Source organism: Maylandia zebra, linkage group LG23 (genome assembly GCF_041146795.1).
Source record: "Maylandia zebra isolate NMK-2024a linkage group LG23, Mzebra_GT3a, whole genome shotgun sequence".
NCBI classification, from domain to species: domain Eukaryota; kingdom Metazoa; phylum Chordata; class Actinopteri; order Cichliformes; family Cichlidae; genus Maylandia; species Maylandia zebra.
Genome location: NC_135188.1, coordinates 49,567,210 through 49,588,868, shown reverse-complemented (window position 1 = coordinate 49,588,868; position 21,659 = coordinate 49,567,210). Strand labels below are relative to the sequence as shown.

Genomic DNA, 21,659 nt, shown 5'->3' with positions numbered 1-21,659 from the left:
AGGCCCCTCTTCTGTGGAACCAGCTTCCAGTTTGGATTCAGGAGACAGACACTATCTCTATTTTCAAGATTAGGCTTCAAACTTTCCTTTTTGCTAAAGCATATAGTTAGGGCTGGACCAGGTGACCCTGAATCCTCCCTTAGTTATGCTGCAATAGACGTAGGCTGCCGGGGATTCCCATGATGCACTGGCTCTTTCCTTTCCAGTCGCCTTTCTCACTCACTATGTATTAACAGACCTCTCTGCATTGAATCATATCTGTTATTAACCTCTGTCTCTCTTCCACAGCATGTCTTTATCCTGTCTTCCTTCTCTCACCCCAACCAATCACAGCAGATGGCCCCGCCCCTCCCTGAGCCTGGTTCTGCTGGAGGTTTCTTCCTGTTAAAAGGGAGTTTTTCCTTCCCACTGTCACCAAAGTGCTGCTCACAGGGGGTCATATGATTGTTGGGTTTTTCTCTGTATCTATTAATGTAGGATCTACCTTACAATATAAAGCGCCTTGAGGTGACTGTTGTTGTGATTTGGCACTGTGTAAATTGAATTGAAGTGAATTGAACATGTCTGAGTAACTTGTGTACAAAACCTTTGGTGTTTCAGAGTAAGGTCTTTGGATATTGTTGATATTGTGCAAGTATCAAGATTTTAATGGTTTATATCGTCCCCAAATGACACTGGGCTAATTAATTAAATAGTTTATTCTTTGCAAGCACTGTAAAAAAAAACTACATCTGCTCACGATAAATTATAAAACTATCAGGTCCCAGAGAGTAGTTTTACACCAACATTTGTACTCTGAGTGAGAAGACCAGGATTTACTTACACTGTGATTAGTCAATGAAAATGTCACAAACACATCAACATAATAATTTTAATCATACTAATAAAGAGTTTTAACAGTTTATTTGATTAATTTAAAAATGTAAGAAGACTATTTTCACTATTGTCAAGTCACCATAAATCATATTTGTTTGTTTTATAAAGATGCAACAGTAATGATTCATGTCAACAGAATTTTAAAGAGCAGAGCACAAATACACTTTCAGTGCGCGTTTGTCCAAATCTTAAACGTATCAAGTATCGATCCAAATACAAGAACAAACAGCAAATAATCCACTTCTGAACCTGTCGATAATGTAAAGTTCCACTGACCTAATGTTAACACCAGTGTGAGAAAACAATTCTTCTCTTTGAAACACTGTTTGTGCTCCAGCTCAGCTGCAGGGTGTAGCTGTACTGAGACTGAAACGCTGATCTAACACCTCGACGTTACAATACACGATTGATACTGGAATACTGAATGCAGTATTCCAGTATTCCAGTAAGTTACTTCTGGAATACTAAATGCAGACTTTCGTTTTTTCTTTGGGAGCTATACCACAATGTACAACTGAGCCAGCGAGGCTACTGCTCCGATGTTATGTTAGTTGGTTAGTTCTGGATTTCTACGTAATTTATTTTCCCTGCTGGACTCCCTGCATTCATCCCTCCTCCCTCTTTCTTCCATTCCTTCTGTGCCTCCTCCTCCCTTTTTCTCTCTTTCCAAAGAGCAGCTTCCTTTTACACTGAAAAATGGAGACGAGAAGTGATCATTCACTGGCTTTCTCTGTCAGGGTCTTCACTCTGCAGGAAAAGGTGAGAGCTGAAGCATGCGTGGATACACATAAAGAGGTGATATTGGAGGTGACAGAGGTGCACTCTTTCACCTCCAATAAAGTGTTTTGCATGCACTGGCATTGGCTACTGTAGCTGTAATTCTGCATGAATGCTGTTGCTGTGGAAGTGAAAGCAAACAGGCTGCTGCTGTTGAGAACGTAGGATCAGCTGTGTATAATTCTAAAAAACATGCCTTTTTATTTATTATTGAGCTGTTAAGAAGAACAATTACACAAGAACTGAAATGAAAATCAGTGAAAGTTTTGGTTCAAATCCTCATCAGTATGTACAAAGGAGGTCTGGAGAGTCGTCGAAGTATGTGTGTCTACAGTCATCTGTAAAAGTCAGCAGAGGCTTTGTCACCTTTTTGCAGTTAGGCTGAAGAAGAAGAAACTGTTCATTGTTAAAGCAAGGTTAAACTAACAGATGCACATAAGTCTTACATCCTGTTGACTTGAACATTTACAGTATAGGGCCTGAAAATTCCAGTAGTGTTAATTTGTCATATTAATGTCGCTTTATAACAGTAAGGTCGACAGAGTATTTTTCCCGGTGTCAGGTAAATCATTCCTACAGTTTAAATGAGCCTGGCAGCCTGTGTTACTGTGGAGAAGCAGGGGTTGGTGCAATATGGGCTGTAAGGCCAGGTTAGGAGAGGCGTGTTCACATGTTAGTGCCATGATCGACGCCATTCTGATAGCTATCAATAAAGGCTGATTAAATGGCCTGTATTTATATAGCGCTTTACTAGTCCCTAAGGACCCCAAAGCGCTTTACATATCCAGTCATCCACCCATCCACACACTGGTGATGGCAGCTACATTGTAGCCACAGCCACCCTGGGGCGCACTGACAGAGGCGAGGCTGCCGGACACTGGCGCCACCGGGCCCTCTGACCACCACCAGTAGGCAACGGGTGAAGTGTCTTGCCCAAGGACACAACGACCGAGACTGTCGGGGCTCGAACCGGCAACCTTCCGATTACAAGGCGAACTCCCAACTCTTGAGCCACGATCGCCCAATTAGTGCATAGCACAGCAGCTATCTGGAATTTTGGTCAAGTTAAACCCAAAACTGTTCAAAGGATGGCTGGAGGGCAAAGGACTGCAGTACGTTTTGGGCGTGTCCCTGTAGCTCTGGCAGCACATGAACATTTGACTGAAGCCTGGGTTCTGGCTGGACCACTCACTGACGAGTCTTCCCTGTTTTTGCAGCAAAAACAAACATTCCCACAGTATGATGCCGCACCACCATGCTTCACTGTAGGGATTGCATTGGCCAAGTCAGTAGCATCAGAACGACCAGCTCAGCCTTCAATTTGAAAGTGGAAATTCCCACCATGACATTTCCCATCACTGAAATTGCTGTGTTGAGAATTTATCCAGTGAACAAAAGCAAAAACTTTATATAGTTTTGTCCGTGCAAGATAGGTATTGTTTTTTCTCTGCAGTTAGCAAATTCTGCTCCATAACTAATAATGCAGTTATACATAATGCAGTTCGCTTGTAGGCAAACTTAAGATTTGGAAGACAGAGCTGAACACTTTGCTGTGGTTGGCTTCTGAAGGAGGAGCAGGTTCAAGGAGAGGTGAGCAGAGGCCAGCATATGAATGTGTGCGGACAGAGAAACGACCAAGAACTCACTCTTCATCTCACCACAGGACAGGAAGCTCAGCAGGTAACTGTGCAGGATGGTAAGTACGCAAGGAAAAGCAAAACACATACACAACTATACAAACACACTATGTTTGCTTAGACCAGTGGTTAGCGGCAGTAATAACAGAAAGCCAGTTAGTAATTGAAAGTATGTATATATGTATTTATAGTGAATATCATCTGGCAATAGAAGGTGGTTAGTTCTGACCTAACTTTACTGCTCTTGTATGGAAGTTTGTGTCCCAGTGGGTCACACGTTGGCTGTAACACTTTGCATGTGAGTGGGTAGCATTAGCAGTTTATGTTTTTTGTTTAAGTAAAGTTTTCATGGAAATACGTCGCTCTGTCTTGTATTTAGTTTTCCTCAGTGATGTTTCTGAGGTCTTTATGGGTTTTGGGGTCTTTCAAGCTCACGTAGGTGGCCCAGCCAGTGTTGATCATACTCCGGCTTTCATCTAATGAATCATTCTTCCTAATCCCGAGTCACCTAGAAGCCCTTACAGCAGCCTTCATGGTGAACAAGTGAAAAGGCAAGACCAGCACAGACCTTGTACAGTGAATGGCCAGCAAAACCTTGCGCCACACATTAGTCAGTTGACTTCCATCCTCCCCTCTGGTACTGATTCACGAGGTCGCCCCTGCTTCTGTACAGTCCCAGAGGGGAGGTGTCATGATCTGAAGAAGCTGAATACTGCACCATGTCTGGTGTCAATGCAGTTGCTATGACGTGTTCTTTAAATGACTCACAGCTGCTGATCTCGGTGACGTTTGGCACTTAAAAACTCTGTGGATACAAATCTTACTGTTTTTAAGTGTCCTCTTTATGTGTGGAACGTGTTTACAGCCAACGAAGCATTGGTTTTCCAGTTCACTGTTTCCGAGGAGATGGACTGCTGCCAGGTCGGAGGTCAGTCCTTCTTAGTCACCAACAACAACAACTTCAGTCTTCTGCTGCAATTCAAAACTCCAGCTGGTTTGTAGAGTATATTCTATAATAATTCCTACCATGAGAAGTTCTGATTTGTAGACTGCTGAAAGAAACTTGTCTTTGACTCTTTAGATATGCAGAACTTCCAGAGATTACTGAAGACCGAGGAAAATGAAGAGAAGGGGAAAGGTTGGATTGAAGTACATCAGGGAGGCAATAAGGATGCAGAGAGAGGACCAACAATGTTTAACAGAAGGATTGAAAAGAACCCTGCACAGTGCTACCAGGTAAGCGAACCAAGAATTCGAACCTTAAATTTGACACTCGAACATGGTTTAATGCTTCTGCGTGTTTGCAGTTCCACAGCTGTCTGACCCAGCAGCAGAGCCTGCTTCAGGACTACTTGAGGAACGCCACCTATCAGAAAGCCATTTTAGTCAATGAGGCTGACTTCAGAGACAAGGTGCACTTCTATGAATGGATAGTGTTATAGCACGTTCCTTAATTATGTCTATAAGGTCTGTACAGTTTACCTATTTCACTGCTGTGAAACGTGTTTTCCCATTTCCTGGTTTCTTATTGTTTTCCATATAAAAGCTTGTGCTCTTGCTGAAAAGCTGTCTACAGTTTTTGCTTTGTGACACTTTCAGTTCTTTTCCTTTTCACTTTTGGTCTGAGGTTTTCACTTTGTCTTTATTCTATGGGAAGTTTGACTTGGCATCTGCATGCTTTCTTGTCTCTGTAGGTGGTTCTGGATGTGGGCTGTGGTTCTGGTATTCTGTCTTTTTTTGCAGTGCAGGCAGGGGCTGCCAGAGTGTATGCTGTTGAGTCCAGCCCTATGGCCAAGTATACACAGGTCAGCGTGGTTCATTCTTTTACCGTTTATATTGTTTTCCTTAACTGTGCAGGTTTAACTCTTTGTTTATATTTGAAAACCTTTCTTGCAATAATGAAGCCATTGTTTAGCATTCTCTAACTAACCTACAAGCATAATTTGAAGTTTTGGTGTGTAAGAGCTAAAGACATGAAGGGCCTGGATTACAGTCTACATGCATTTTGGCTTTGATAAAGTCTTAAGTGAGACCAGAGTCATGCGTGCAAGCACATAGGGCACATACATGAGATGCAGAGCGTGGCATTCTCAGGAGTTAATGGATTGCTTCAACATGTGGCCAAGAGTTTAGTAGGATAGGGGCTGCAGAAAGCTGAAGCACACAGTACAGACTTACACCAGTGCTGGAAATGATACATTCGTAACTGAAACAATACTACTGTCATGCAAAAGTGCTTTTTAAACACAGACAGGAACAGCTATTTGTAAAAACTCTTTGGGTTAAATAAGTAATGCAAACTTTAACAACAGGAGACTTTCTGTGTGTGCATTCTTCCTTTGTGTCTGCATGGATTTGCTCCAAATATTCTGCCATCCTACCACAGTTAGAAGACATTCGTGTTAGGTGGACTGGTAATTACATATTGGCATGTACAGTGGTTTGCAAAAGTATTCGGCCCCCTGAACTTTCCCACATTCTGTCACATTACAGCCACAAACATGAATCAGTTTTATTGTAATTCCAGGTGAAAGACCAACACAAAGTGGTGCACACGTGAGAAGTGGAACGAACATCAGACATGACTCCAAACATGTTTTACAAATAAATAACTGCAAAGTGGGGTGTGCGTAATTATTCAGCTCTGAGTCAATACTTTGTAGAACCAGCTTTTGCTGCAGTTCCAGCTGCCAGTCTTTTAGGGTCTGTCTCTACCAGCTTTGCACATCTACAGACTGAAATCTTTGCCCATTCTTCTTTGAAACAGCTCCAGCTCAGTCAGATTAGATGGGCAGCGTTTGTGAACAGCAGTTTTCAGATCTTGCCACACAAGCAACTGTAGCTTGTAGGCTAAAGTACTTTAGTACTGCAGGCTTTAGACTACAAAAGTCCATTCCTGAGTCAAATGAGTTTAATAAACCCTAGCTAAAGTCCTGTTAAAAACTTGAGAAAACTATTTCTCATAAACATGAAAGTTTATTTGGAGACAAACTTCTCTAAAAAGTGGGGTTCACAATGGCTAAAATGATTACTTATTATGAAACAGATTGATAATGAGTGGGATACAAACATAAGACAAAATAGGAACGTCTGCTAACATGTTTCCAGAGTGTTGCACAGTACAGTATAGTATGTGGTACAGTGTCCTGGTGCTATGGAGTGAAGTTAATATTCTTTAATAGTCGTGCAGTCTTACAGTGAGTTGTTTAACGCAGGAGATATTTTCTGTCTCCTGTTCAGATCCTGGTGGAGGATAACCGTCTCTCTGAGCACATCAGGGTCTTTGAGGGGGAGATGGAGCAGGTCAATCTTCCTGACATGGTGGATGTCATCATCTCTGAGCCCATGGGTTATATGTTAGTTAACGAAAGGCTCATGGAGAACTTCTTGTTTGCCAGGAGATGGCTCAAACCCAATGGTAGGAATCCAGATATTGAGGTTAAACTATGTTTTAATGTAACGAGGCATCATTTGTATAAGCCACTATGGATGTGATTAAAAACACTGAGAAAAAGAACACCTTTAATTGAGTTCCAACTGCAGGAATTCTCTTTGTTCTGAGTAAGAAGGTACTTTGTTCCAAGTGGCACCTCAAAAAGTACTGAGCAGGGCTGGACTGATTAGTTCAGCTCTTCAGCTCGGTGCATTTTCTTTACGTGAGAGGAATAACAAATGAAAACTGCTGCTGTCACTCTATTGGTGGAAGTAATAAACAGCAATGCAGTGAAATCTTGATTTCCTCTGCTGACGAGGTTTGGTTCGATTTTATGGTGACAGCAGCTCATTGGCTGAAGCAGTTTTATGAAACTGCACCTTGAGCCTGCCCCCACATTCTGCAGTGGAACAGGAGCGACTATATCTTCCTCTGTTAGCGTTTTTGTCTTTCACTTATTCATTTTCTCTGCCTTTCTATTATTATCCACTTCTCTCAATTTCCAGGTGTGATGTTTCCCTCCTATGGAGACATTCACGTGGCTCCTTTCAGTGATGACCAGCTGTACTTTGAGCACTACGCACGGGCCAATTTCTGGTCTGTCACTCACGCACAGATGCACAGACATAACTCTATTCCCGGGGACACGAACACACTGGCTCCTTTTTATATCTCGCGCGTTTGACAGTCAGGCTGTGAAACATTTAGTCCAGTCCTGACTCATACAAACCAAAATGGATTTGGGTTTTTTTGTATCAGTCGAAGTCCACAAAGAAAGCAGGAAAAAGTCAGAAGCTGAAGAGGTACGGGACATATAGTAGGGTGCAAACGAGGGAAAAACATGTCAAACTGAGGGCTTAAATATGCACAGGAGGTGATTAGAGAGAAGCAACTCAGCTGGGAAAACAATGCACTGGTGAACTGAACCGGACCAACGAGACAGAAGGGGAAGTAAAACCAAATGCAAGGCACACAAAAAAAATCTAAATAACACATAGAAAGTAATATTGCTGTACCCTCTGAGTGAGTGAAATCGGTTTTAGTAGCAAGGAAGGAAATGATCTTTTTGCACAGAGACACAGTGTGGTTAATCAGATGGTGCAAAAAGCTCCATTTGGTCAACCTCACAAATAGGACGAGTGGATTTGTACAAATTGAAATGGCTGGTGATGCACAGATGCAAGGTTATCAACGGTTCCACCCTCGTGCAATAAAGGACGTATGTTCTATCACAAGACGGCTAATCATCTACATAAGGCGTGAGGGTGTAGTATCCATGGCAGTTTATCTTGAAACAACAACTGTAATCTGCATATTAGCACAAATTCCCAAATAGAATCGTTTTCTCAAAATAGTATTTAAACCTTATTCTCTGAAACACAACTGGACCCTAGTCTTGACCTTCTGATTTTTAAGCTAAGGCAGGAATATTTCTGATCACCTGGACCCATCATTTCATGTTAACACAGGGAGAAATATACTTTGAAGAAACACAACAAAAAAGGAACAGAAAGAACTTTTATGATGAGACAGCATGCCTTTTTTGTTTTTATAACATTTGTCATTCATTTGTTTGATGTGACGTTGGACAAAGTGGAAAACGGCATGCATACTAGACCAGAGGTCATACAGGGGACTCTGAGCACCTGACTCATGTGGATACAGCCCTAATTACTGGGCTCTCAGGCCTGATCACCGCTCGTATGTGCCAGCATGCTTTGGCCAGTTCACAGAACATGTTTTTAAGACTTCTGACTTCGTTTAAAATACAGCTCTGGTGATGATCGCTTCCATGCCTTTGACGTGTTCAGCCTGCAAACAATACCACCTCTGTTTTGGAGTTTGCATGTGCATGCATGCATGCCACCATGTGTGTGTATGTGAGTGCTGCTATGCTCTCTTCCCCTCACTGCTTTACCACTATGTGCAGGTCAGGCTCCGTCGGTACTGAGGAATGAATGTAAACTGTAAACATTTTCCATCAGTTTCTACTTCCCTCACTTTTCAGCAGTAGAAGAAAGACATTTGACAATTTTAATCTTTGTAATCACATTTACAATAACATTAATTATTCTCTGAAGTTCTGCATGATTTCCTGTTTTTTGGGGGGTGGGGGTTGTGTATTTCTCATACACATTTCTGATCCAACAAACTTAAATATTAGACAAAGTTAACACAAGTGAACACAAAATGAAGGCGTTTATTATTAAGGGGAAAAAAAATCAAAACCTTCATGGCCCTGGGGGTCTGGTCTGGGGAGGTTTTGCTGCCGCGAGACCTGGAAGACTGGCCGTGGTAAACGGAACCATGAATGTCTACCAGAACATCCTGAAGGAGAATGTCCGACCATCTGCTCGTCACCCTGAGCTCTACAGCAGGATAACGATCCAAACACATCAGCAAGTCCACCTCTGACTAGACCCCTCCAAAGTCTTCATTTTGTTTTTCTTCATCCATCCAAAATCCTGACCTGAATCCGACTGACATGCTGTGGCACGACCTTAAAAATACCCTGCAGCGTGGCTGAATTACATCAATTCTGCAAAGATGAGTGGGTCTAAATTCCACTCTAAAACACTCATTGCCAGTTATGACAAACATCTGACTACTGTTGTTGGTGCTAAGCGTGGCCCAACCACTCGTTAGGTTTAGGGGGGGTAATTACTTTTGTAGGTTGTAGATGCAGATTGTTTTACACCTTCATTCACAAACTGCATGTTGTGTTTACTTTTGTTATGTTTTATCTAAATGGGAAAAAAGGAAGAGGGCAAACATTTTTTCACACCACAGTATATATAAGCTATTGTTAAATATTTTGCTCAGACTAATTAAGTTGCAATCTGAGCGCATTTAGAAACTGAGGGGTAAAATTACAGGTACGGTGTTAACCACCAGTTGTGCCAATCGGTCGACTGCAAATAACTTGATCTCTGCTCTTTACATGTTTCCCTTCAGGCAGCAGAGGAGCTTCTATGGCGTGAACCTGAGTGCTCTTCACAATGCTGCGGTGGAAGAGTTATTCAGGCAGCCTATAGTGGTATGGTGCACTGTATGATACAAAACATACACGTAGATGAATAGAAAATGTGTAATGAACATTAAACTCAGCACAAAAACTAAGGATATTTGTGATCTTAGATGGTGCCACATTTGTAAGGAAAATGTATTAGTGGGTTGCACCCATGAAAAACGTGCCAAATCTGCGCTACCATTTCCAGTCAGCTTGTTGTATGATTGACTCTTGTTTTGAGCTTCTGGTAGAGCTGATGATCAGGTGGCTGACTGGTGCCTGATTATCAGGACCTGTTAGCATGGACCCCGTTTCAACAGTCAATAGATATCTTATCCAAGCATGACACATTTGGCTGATCTGGCAACTACAATTTGGTCTTCTGCAAAATCAAGTAGCAGCATTGTTTCAAGTGAGGCCTAGTACCATCTCTAAATTGAAGGTGAAGTTTCATATGTGTCAGAGACAGTCCATGAGCACTGAGTCCAGATTCTGCCTATGGCGGTTGGATCATGGCATCAAAGTACTTTTCGATTCGAGTACTAACCAGGCCTGATCGTATTTAGCATTTGAGTTTGGACAAGATCAATCATGCTCAGGGTTGTATGGTCATCAATGCCAAATTCTGTGTTAAACTGACTCCACTTTTAGCAATGAAAATTGTTCTCACAGATGGGTCATTGGCTTGAACCCAGAGACCATCATGAGTTTTACTGAACAGTCTAAACCAGGCAACTGGGAACTGCAGAACAGTTCCCAGTTGTTTTGATTGTCTTCCTCGTCATGTTATGATAAAAACAAAAGATAAAGCTGTTTTATTGAGGGCTCATTGGATGGTTTTGATCAAAATGATGTACATAATATTGTCAGAATTGTGGAGTCCAGCACAATTGCAGGCACGGTCTCTGCGCACAGATGAAAAATCTAACCTGAATTGAAATTAAAATAAATACTTTAACAATTCAGTTCTGCAGTGTGAGTCAGTGACTGGCTGCTCCCGTATGGGATCAGAACGATGCCACCTTATCCCACAGTCCAGCCAATGATGCGATTCACATTCGTATATATGCAGCTAATCAACGTCGCTGACAGGCTCTGACAGCGTCCTTATGTGCCGACACCGGTGTTTTAGCAAAGCGGCTGATGTGGAGTGAAGCCACGTTAATGACAACGTGTACAACCATTGGAGATGTGAGCAGGACAGACGAACAACTGACGGGAAAGTGTGGACTTTATACCAGTTTTTATATTGTGTTGATCGGCCACGTAAAACCAGAGTTATGATAAAATATCTGCAATGTTTGGTTTTCTTCCTGAATACTGTCGTTGTTTATATTTACTGCAGGAAGAAACGGTAAAAACGGCGTTTTATAAGGAAAACGCTCGAAAGCCTGTGAGCAAAAACAAAACTCCCAGCCTTTCCTATTGGTGGAAAAATGTACCATGTGGACCAATCAAAAAATTATATGGCAACATGGCCTTTAGTTGTTTAGGGAGGGGGAAGTTTTAGGAGTGACGGCGTGTTTGAGATGTGAGAGATTTGCGACGTTTAGCACAAATCTTGTGTAGTTAGTGTGTAGTGAGTGTGTAGTCAGTGTGTAGTGTAGTCAATAGTGTTGTTGTGTGTGTCAGAACAATGAGGCGACTGCTGAGTGTTACAGGTGTTACAGCAGTGACACATCTGCTGCTGTCAGGCCTGCAGGTATCAGGCTGTTGTTCTCCTTCATCTCATAGTGGACACAAATTATTTTTGGAGTGAAACAAATAATTTGTGTGGCATCAGATTAGATGCAGAACAGCTGATTGTTCTGTAAATAGTTTGAAATGTTTGTTTAAAAACACCTTGGCTGCATTTTTAGGTAAACAGCTGCAAAACTTTGTTGTTTGCAAAACTCAGTTACTTTTTTGAAGAAGTAACTATATAATTAATTACCCAACATTGGTCATTATTTACTGTATTTGCAGACAGAGTTACAGACTCTCTCCCAGACCACAGACTCATCATACAGTCAGAGTTTTATTTAAAAAAGAAAGTTGTGTTTTCAAAATTGGAGTTCAAGTTATTTTTCCTTCCAACAGTGTTAACATGCTACAGGTCATGAACAAGATTCTTTTAAATTTTCATTGTAAGTGGGATAAAGCAGTTAATTAGAAGTCGTCTAACATAAATGCTGTAATTTGATTACTTTAATAAACATGTGACTTGGATGGATCGGATGCTGGCGTGACTACAGTGCACACGTCTGCTGTTGCTCACAGCGGTCCAAGAGACGCTCAGGGAGTTTGTGTGTTCGTTCAGACACGTGAAACATTAGAGGCAACATTGCATGAGGGGAAGGTAAACTGGCGGTCTGACAAAGGGAGCTGAAGGCAAGGTACACAAAACAAACACAAAATAAAGCAGGAGGAGTGAAAACTGAAGAGGGAAAACACATATTCATAAACTTAATACAAGAGAACTGTCACCAGAAGGAAGGACACAAAACAAGGAATAAAGCTAAGGAAACTAGGAACTGAGAACTAAATACACTAAGGACTTCCTGAAGTTATTATAAACATTACACAAAGCAGCAACCACAATAAGCTTTTCTATTTAAAACAAAAACATCAAAGTGATGCAAAATGCTGCGTGAACTCACCCAGGACCATGAATAATATGTTCCTCAACACAACTGAGCACTCTCTGTGCATGACATCAAAACAGAAAAACAAGGAAATGTCTTTTGGACGAATGCGTCCACAGAGCCAGAAGTTCAAGTTCCAGCCTAAAGGGACAGAGAATCAGTGCAAAGGAGCCCTGGAGCCGCTGTGGACGAACACTTACTGTGACATTTTTTAATGTGTGCTCTTTTAATTTGTCATCACTCTGTGTGATAATTGGCATTGTTGCTTTCGCAGTTTCTTTTTCCTCCTAAATTTTATACTCTTATCAAAAGCTTGTAATAAATTTAAACGTTTGTTCCAGGACACATTTGATGTTCATATCCTGATGGCCAGGTCTGTCAAGCACTGCATCAATTTCATGGAAGCTAAAGAAGAGGATTTACTCAGGTTATACACTGAATCATATTTGTTGCCTGATCAGAAACATTGTATCTACACCTCATCTATGCAGTGATTATGTCACATTATTGATGATTTAAGATGTGACTGGAATGTACTTATAGGCAGAAAACAGATGAGTGGTTATATAAATAAACGAGTCACACCTGAGTAAAAACACAGCGTACATCAGTTAACTCTAAGAATTCCTGTTGGTTTTGTTATAGTGTGCTATAAATGATAGCTTTGCCATTTCATTTTTTTAATGTTCAAAGTTGAATTATTGACTTACTTTATGATTTAATACTTTATTATACTTTACATATGTTACTACTTAATGTTTTACTTTTTCTGGTTGGAAAGTAAGGTGATGCTAGATAGTCCAAACAGTTTGAGAAAAACACAAGTTAATGACATATTAACGAACACTGGATGCCAAAACCTTTGTGTGCAAAGGTTTTTAACTATTTGATGAAAATTGAAAAACAAAATCTGTGTTTACAGAATAGAGATTCCCTTTGTGTTTACTCTGCTCCAGTCTGGTCTGATCCATGGACTTGCCTTCTGGTTTGATGTGGCCTACCTGGGATCCAAGTAAGTAATCCAATGCTTTCTTTCTAAGATTTAATGAAGGATTTTCAATGCAGACCAAATGGAAGGATGCATGGAACGAAAATATGTTATAGCAACAGAAAAACTTTGATTATTCAAGCACACAGAAAATTTTGATCTGACAAACAAAATATTAAGCCATGTCCCCCTCAATAGGTATATTCACCTGAAGCCGTTCAGTATGGAGGTGATCTCTCTCACTCTCTTTGTAGGGCCACAGTATGGTTCTCCACTGCTCCCACAGAGCCTCTGACCCGCTGGTTCCAGGTCAGATGTCTACTTCAGACGCCGCTCTTTGCCAAGCTTGGACAGACTTTGTCTGGGACAGTCCAACTGGCTGCTAACAACAGGTACAGCTGTGCTGTCCATAGGACTGCATTATCAATAGGGCAAAGAGGGAAAAGCAAAGGAGCTTTAATACCCTGCTTTAGTTCCACAGGTGCTTAAAGTGCTCGAGTTGCCAGTTGGACACGTTTTCACAAGAAAAGAGAGAAACTCACAGAAAAATACATAATCAGCTAATTCAGACTGTCTCGTTACTTACAAATATGAATGATACAATATTTGCCAGTTAATTATCTGTCAGTTGCCTTCCTAATCACTTTTTATGTACCTTTGTGGGCAAATAAAGGCACTTATCGCAGACAGGTCAGTGGGGTTGGGGATCAATAAAGGTTCAACAACAAGTTTTTCCCAGGTTACAGATTTCAACTTGTACCAACCCTTATCTTTCTCACTCCAGACAAAGCTATGACATCCACATCACAGCTACAGTGGACCAATCAGGCTTCAGATCTGGGAACATCCTGGATCTCAAGAATCCTTTCTTCAGGTCACTTCTCTCTACTCTTTAATGCATACATGCTGAATTATTTTGCTATAAAATTTGCCCATGAAATCTTGATTTGTTTCTTTTTGTTTGCTTTCAACTTCAGAAGTTACCCAAGTGGAAATCTTCAAAGTTCATTTTGTCAGTAGACCAAATTTAAACATGAGTACAATTTGTACAGTTCATGTAAGTTCTATGTCCATAAATATCCATCCATCCATCATCTTCTGTTTATCTGGGCATGGGTCACGTGGACAGCATTCTAAGCAGAGACTCCAAGACCTCCCACTTCCCAGCCACCTCCTTCAGCTTATCCAGGGGAACACCAAGCTTTCCCAGGCCAGCTGAGAGATGTAATCTCCCCCAGCATGTCCTGGGTCTTCTTGGGGCCTCCTTCTGCTGGGACATGCCCAGCATGTCCCTTTCAAAAGACTGAACTCCTCACACTCTCTCTAAGGGAGAGGCCAGCTACCCTTTGGAAAAAAATAATTTCTGGCACTTGTTTCTGCGTTCTTGTTTTTCTTTCAGTCACCATCCAGAGCTTGTGACCATAGGTGTGGATAGGGATGTAGATCGACCAGCAAAGCGACAGCTTAGCCTTCTACACTATGACAAACTGGTATAGCCCCAATCGCTCTGTCAGTCTCTTGTTTCCCTCTCCCCTCACTCATGAACAAGACCCTAAGATATTTAACCCTTTGGGGTCCACGGATGCGCCAGCGCATCCAAATCACATGACCAATTTAAGATGACAGAGCAATAAGTTGCAGCCACCCTGAGTCTCCATTTCAACTTGTGTTGGAAATGTGGACTTCAAACTATATACCAGTTTTTAAATTGTGTTGATAGACCAGGTAAAACCAGAGTTATGATAAAAATAAATGTTTTTTCCTGAATACTATCGTAATGTTTACTGCAGGAAGAAGAGCATAAGAGCAAAGGAAAGAGCGAGATAGCAAGTTTTGAAATGTGAGAGGTTTGTGACGTTTAGTGTGTTTGGAGTGTGAAGTTAGTCTGTTGTCTTGTGTAGTTAGTATTTAGTGTAGTTGTCTGTTTTGTTTTGTGTGTCAAAATACCTCCTGCTTCCAGGCCTGCAGGTATCAGGCTGGTTATGTGCTCCTCTGTCTTATGGTGGACAGAAATGATTTTTTTTTGGAGTGGCACAAATAATTTGTGCAGCATCTTATTTGATACAAAACACCTGATTGTTCTGTAAATTGTTTTAAATGGTTACAAAAAAAAAATAACGCCTGATGTCTTGGTTGCATTTTTAGGAAAATAGTTGCATATAACTTTGTTGTCTGCAAAACTTGTGCATAGGTTTTTAAAATGTACAATTTCTATTTTCATTTTTAACAAAAAATAATTCATTAAACATGTTTGTGGTTTTTACAATAAAATATATACATTTTTTACACTGATTTTATGTTTTATGTCTGATTTTAGATCAACTGTGTTAATAAAATTTGTCAAAATTGAAAAAATTGCTGTAAATTCAGACATGTGAGGTTGTGTTGATACCAAACAAGGCAAGATAAATAGTTTTTAAAGGTGAAATATAGAGGTAAAATCAAAGTAGTTAAAACAGCCAAGTATACCCTGGACCTCAGATGGTTAAACTCCTCTACTTGGGGCAGCAAGTCATTCCTGGCCTGAAGTGAGCACTATATACTCTTTTCTGGCTGAAGACCATGACCACCCCAGATCTCTATGTGATGTTGCAGAGACATGTCAACCAAGACAGCCCTACAACATCCAAAGGTTTTGGGGAACTCAGGGGGAACCTTGTCAAACCTAGGGGCCCAGCTACCAAGGAGCTGTTTAACTACCTCAGTGATCACGTCCCCAGTGATGGGCGGGTCTTCCCCTTGTCACTAGACTCTGCTTCCTCTACAGAAGGCGTGTCTGTGAGATTGAGGAGGTCCTTGAAATATTCCTTCCACTGCCCAACTATATCCCCAGTTGAAGTCAGCACCACCCCACCTCTACTGCACAACCATGTAAGGGCAGCACTGCTTTCCCCACCTGCGCCATGTTGCACTTGTACATCAGCTACCTCTGAAATCCCACAAGCTAACCAAGCCCAACAGAACTCCATCTTCAGCTCTCTTTAGCTCTGGTGTCCATCATCTGGTTTTGGGGATTACAACCATGACAGGCACCAACCACCTTGCTGTCAAAGCTCCTTGCAGCTGCTTCAGCGATGGAGGTGTAGAACATGGTCCATTTGTCCCCAACTTCCCCCAGAATGCTGTCAACGTTTTGCCAGAGGAAAGAGTTGAAGATCTTGCAGACTGGCACCTCTTCCAGGTGTTACCAGAGCACCCTCACTATATATTTAGGCATACCAGCTTTGTCTAGCTTCCTTCTCTGAAACCTGATGCAACTGACCACCTGGCAATCAGTTGAAAGCTCAGATCCTCACTTCACCCAAATGTACAGAACATGTGGGCACAAATCCAATGATATGATTACAAAGATCAGACATCGACCTGCGACCTAGGGCATCTTGGTGTCTCATGCCCTTATGGACACCCCTGTGTTCGAACATGGTCCTTGTTATTCACAAAAGTAAGAAAACCACTCGGGTTCAGATCAGGCAGATCTGCTCCACCATCTTCACTGTTGCTGTCCATGTTTAGTGTTGAAGTCTCCCAGTAGGATGTTTCTTCAGGCTGTGCCCAGCCAGGACCCATGGGCTAACCTGACCACCAGACCCTCTCCCTTGAGCTCCATCCCAAGGCCTGGCTCCAGGGTAGGGCCCTGGTAACGCTTTGCAAGGCAGGATACACTGGTCCCTTGATTTTATTCTTTCCTTAGGGGTCAACTGAACTGCTCTTTGTCTGGCCCCTCACCCAGGATCAATTTGCCTTGGGAGACCCTTTCTGTTTATAAATAAATAAGATATTTTTTGTCTGTGTATGAAATTACATTTATTTAAAACAAAAGCACTTCTCCTGAGATGGAGATCCAGTGCAGGTAACCTCTGCATGCTGTGGTAGAAAGTAAGTTGATCTTCAAAATCTCCATGTATAAACTACCTTATATGCCTATATGTTGTCAATACAAACAAAGACAAACAGCTTTAAATAGCTTTATATAGGACTTTTATCACGTTGACCCTAGATCTTTCAACTCCAGAGAAGAGGTCAAATGTGACATGATATTTTAAATCTTTATACAGTACTTTCTATATGTTGTTAATACACACCACACTTACTGCATAAGAATTATAGTTTTCAAGCTGATGTATGAGGTTTTTTTCCTGAACAATAAAGCATTAAGTTGACTGTCACTTGGTGTTCGCTCTCTCTGCGGTAGAGTATCACTTCCTGTTCCTGCTCAAACACAGTGGTGTTTCTGAGTAGCTTATCTGCTTAGCAATTTAATTAAAAACTTTTAGATAACTTCTTTTTTCATAGTATAATCTTCACGTGCGTCATCCGAAGCACACTTTCTGTGTACTCACTACCTAACTTATAGCCAAAGTATTCACTCTCTGTCTCTGTACTGTTTCGCTAGCTTAGCTTAGCTCGTAGCCGACTCGTTAGCACCATGGCTACTTCACCTGTCCCTCCTGCACTTTCCTGCTGATTGTGTCAGATGTTTAGTTACTCCTCGGCCTCCTTTAGCAGTAATGATATCTGTAACAAATGTAGCATATTTGCAGCTCTGGAGGCCAGGATTGTTGAACTGGAGACTCGGCTTCGCACCCTTCATTCACCCGTAGCTAGCCAGGCCCCTGTAGCTGGTGCAGCCGAAGGTAGCGTAGGCCCCGCTAGCTGTTCCCCGGCAGACCCCGAGCAGCTGGGGAAAGAGGGCGGCTGGGTGACGGTGAGGAGGAAGCATAGTCCTAAACAGAAGCCCCAGGTACACCACCAACCCGTTCATGTGTCTAACCGTTTTTCCCCACTCAGCGACACACCCACCGGGGACATGTGAAGCTAGAGACACCGGCAACCATAGTCAATTGTCTTCCAAGGGCCAGAGCAGGCGACATTGAGGGAAATTTAAAACTGCTGGCTAAGGGTAAATGTATGTAAATAAGGGTAAAATTCACGTCGGCAGTAATGACACCCGGTTACGCCAATCGGAGGTCACTAAAATCAATATTGAATCGGTGTGCAACTTTGCCAAAACAATGTGGGACTCTGTAGTTTTCTCTGGTCCCCTCCCCAATCAGACCAGGAGTGACATGTTTAGCCGCATGTTCTCCTTAAATTGCTGGCTGTCTGAGTGGTGTCCCAGAAACGATGTGGGCTTCATAGATAATTGGCAAACCTTCTGGAGGAAACCTGGTCTTGTTAGGAGAGACGGCATCCATCCCACTTTGGATGGAGCAGCTCTCATTTCTAGAAATATGGACAAATTTATTAAACCCCCCAAAATATGACTATCCAGAGTTGGGACCAGGAAGCAGAGTTGCAGTCTTACACGCCTCTCTGCAGCTTCTCTCCTCCTGCTACCCCCCAAAAACCCATCTCCATAGAGACTGTGTCAGCTCCCAAACAGACAAAAAATAAACTAAAAACCAGCAACAAACAACTTAAACATAAACAATTACAAAGAAAGAACAATACAGTATCCACATCTGAACCAAAGAGTAAAACGGTGAAATCTGGATTATTAAATATTAGGTCTCTCTCCTCCAAGTCTCTGTTAGTACATGACTTAATAATTGATCAACAAATTGATTTACTCTGCCTTACAGAAACCTGGTTGCAGCAGGATGATTATGTTAGTTTAAATGAATCAACACCCCCGAGTCATTCTAACTATCAGAAACCTCGAAGCACAGGCCGAGGGGGCGGTGTGGCAGCAATTTTTCACACCAACCTATTAATCAACCAAAGACCCAGACAGACTTTTAATTCATTTGAAAGCCTGATGCTTAGCCTCGTCCACCCCAGCTGTAAAATTCAGAAACCAGTCTTACTTGTTATCATCTATCGTCCACCTGGGCGTTACACAGAGTTTCTGTCTGATTTCTCAGACTTTTTATCTGATTTAGTTCTGAGCTCAGATAAAATAATTGTTGTGGGTGATTTTAACATCCATGTAGATGCTAAAAATGACAGCCTCAACATGGCATTTAATCTGTTATTAGACTCAATCGGCTTCTCTCAAAATGTAAAAGAACCCACCCACCACTTTAATCACACTCTAGATCTTGTTTTAACATATGGCATAGAAACTGAACATTTAACAGTGTTTCCTGAAAACCCTCTCCTGTCTGATCATTTCCTGATAACATTTACATTTACAATAATTGATTACACAGCGGTGGAGAGTAGACTTTATCAAAGTAGGTGTCTTTCTGAAAGCACTGTAACTAAGTTTAAGAATATAATCCACCCACTGTTATCATCTTCAATGCCCTGTACCAACACAGAGCAGAGCAGCTACCTGAACGCTACTCCAACAGAGGTCGATTATCTTGTTAATAATTTCACCTCCTCACTACGTACGACTCTGGATACTGTAGCTCCAGTGAAAACTAAGGCCTCAAATCAGAAGTACCTGACTCCGTGGTATAATTCTCAAACACGTACCCTAAAGCAGATGACTCGTAATCTGGAGAGGAAATGGCATGTCACAAATTTAGAGGATCATCATTTAGCCTGGAGAAATAGTTTGCTGCTTTATAAGAAAGCCCTCCACAAAGCCAGAATATCTTACTATTCATCACTGATTGACGCCAGGACCGCCTCCTACAACGCGGGTCTCGCCACTGGCGATATGAGCGCCTACAAAGCGGCCTCATACGGCGTGCGGCGCGCGGTGAGAGATGCCAAACGCCGGTACCGGGAACGTGTGGAGTCCCGCTTCCACCAGGGCGACACACGGAGTATGTGGCACGGACTACGCACCATTACGGACTACAAAGCCAGGGACACTGCGCCGATCAACGCCGACTCTGCATTCACCAACGAGCTGAATCGGTTCTACCCCCATTTTGAGGTTAGCCAGGCGGCTAATGCTATCTACCGCCTGACTACCGAGGACAGTGACGTCATCAGCGAGAGACCGGTGACCAGCATCGCGGAGCATGACGTCCGAGCGGCACTGAGGAGAGTGAACACAAGGAAAGCGGCGGGGCCAGACGGCATCACCGGCCGTCTGCTGCGCTGCTGTGCTGACCAGCTAGCAGGTGTGTTCACTTACATCTTCAACGAGTCCCTGGCGAAGTCTGTGGTCCCCACATGCTTCAAAAGATCCACCATCATCCCTGTGCCCAAGAACAGCAAACCCTCATCCGTGAACGATTACCGGCCAGTTGCACTGACCTCAGTAGTAATGAAGGTGTTTGAGAGGCTGCTGAAGAACATCATCTCCTCCTCCATCCCAGACACCACAGATCCGCTGCAGTTTGCCTGCAGATCCAAAAGATCCACAGAGGATGCCATCGCCCACGTCCTACACACCACTCTCAGCCACGTGGACAAGAAACAGGGTAACTATGTGCGAATGCTGTTTGTTGATTACAGTTCAGCGTTTAACACAATAGTGCCCTGCAGACTGTTCACAAAGCTGAGGGATCTGGGACTTAACAGCCGTCTGTGTGCATGGGTGTTGGACTTCCTCACTGGCAGAACTCAGGTGGTGAGGGTGGGCAGGTGCTTCTCCAACAGCATCACCACCAACACAGGAGCACCTCAGGGATGTGTCCTCTCGCCACTGCTCTACTCCCTCTACACTTCAGACTGTGTGGCCACCCACGGCTCCAACACCATTGTGAAGTTTGCTGACGACACAGTGGTGTTGGGTGCCATCTCCAACAACGATGAGGCGGCCTACATGGATGAAGTGAAGAATCTGGCATCGTGGTGCCAGGACAACCACCTCCAGCTGAACGTCAGCAAGACCAAGGAGCTGGTGGTGGACTTCAGAAGGGGTCAGCACAGAGACTACAAGCCCATTATCATCAATGGAGCTCCAGTGGACAGGGTGCAGTCCTTCAAGTATCTTGGTGTCCACATCTCCTCAGACCTGACATGGGCTGCCCACATTCAGGTCCAGACCAAAAAGGCTAGGCAGCGCCTGTATCACCTACGACAACTGAGGAAGTTCAGGGTCTCTCCAAAGATCCTCAGGATTTTCTATACAGGCGCTGTGGAGAGCATCCTCACACAGAACATGACATCGTGGTTTGGGAACAGCTGTGTGAAGGACCAAAAAGCTCTCCAGAGAATGATCCGTACAGCAGAACGCTGCTGCAGGATTGCTCTCCCCCCGCTTCAGGACACCTACACCAGGAGATGCTGGACTAGAGCAGCGCAGATACTGAAGGACCCGTCCCATCCTGGCAACAAACTGTTCCAACTTCTGCAATCTGGTAGAAGGTTCCGCATCTTCCGGGCAAGGACAGAGAGACTCAAGAGGAGCTTCTATCCCCAAGCCATCCGTGCCCTAAACACACACACCCGCCCTCTCACATCATCT

The 21,659-nt window shown here is 42.8% G+C and overlaps 1 protein-coding gene across 1 annotated transcript; it reads left to right on the top strand.

Moving 5' to 3' along the window:
- Positions 1-1,488: 1,488 nt before the first annotated feature.
- carm1l (coactivator-associated arginine methyltransferase 1, like) lies at positions 1,489-15,596 on the top strand. The gene is made up of 14 exons (XM_004564131.4): positions 1,489-1,635; positions 3,223-3,349; positions 4,156-4,284; positions 4,372-4,526; positions 4,598-4,702; positions 4,985-5,095; positions 6,531-6,708; positions 7,230-7,320; positions 9,679-9,760; positions 12,699-12,784; positions 13,280-13,369; positions 13,600-13,737; positions 14,130-14,219; positions 14,323-15,596. The coding sequence occupies exons 1-14, from the start codon at positions 1,573-1,575 to the stop codon at positions 14,363-14,365; spliced, it is 1,488 nt and encodes a 495-aa protein (XP_004564188.1). The 5' UTR covers positions 1,489-1,572; the 3' UTR covers positions 14,366-15,596.
- The last annotated feature ends 6,063 nt before the right edge of the window (positions 15,597-21,659 follow it).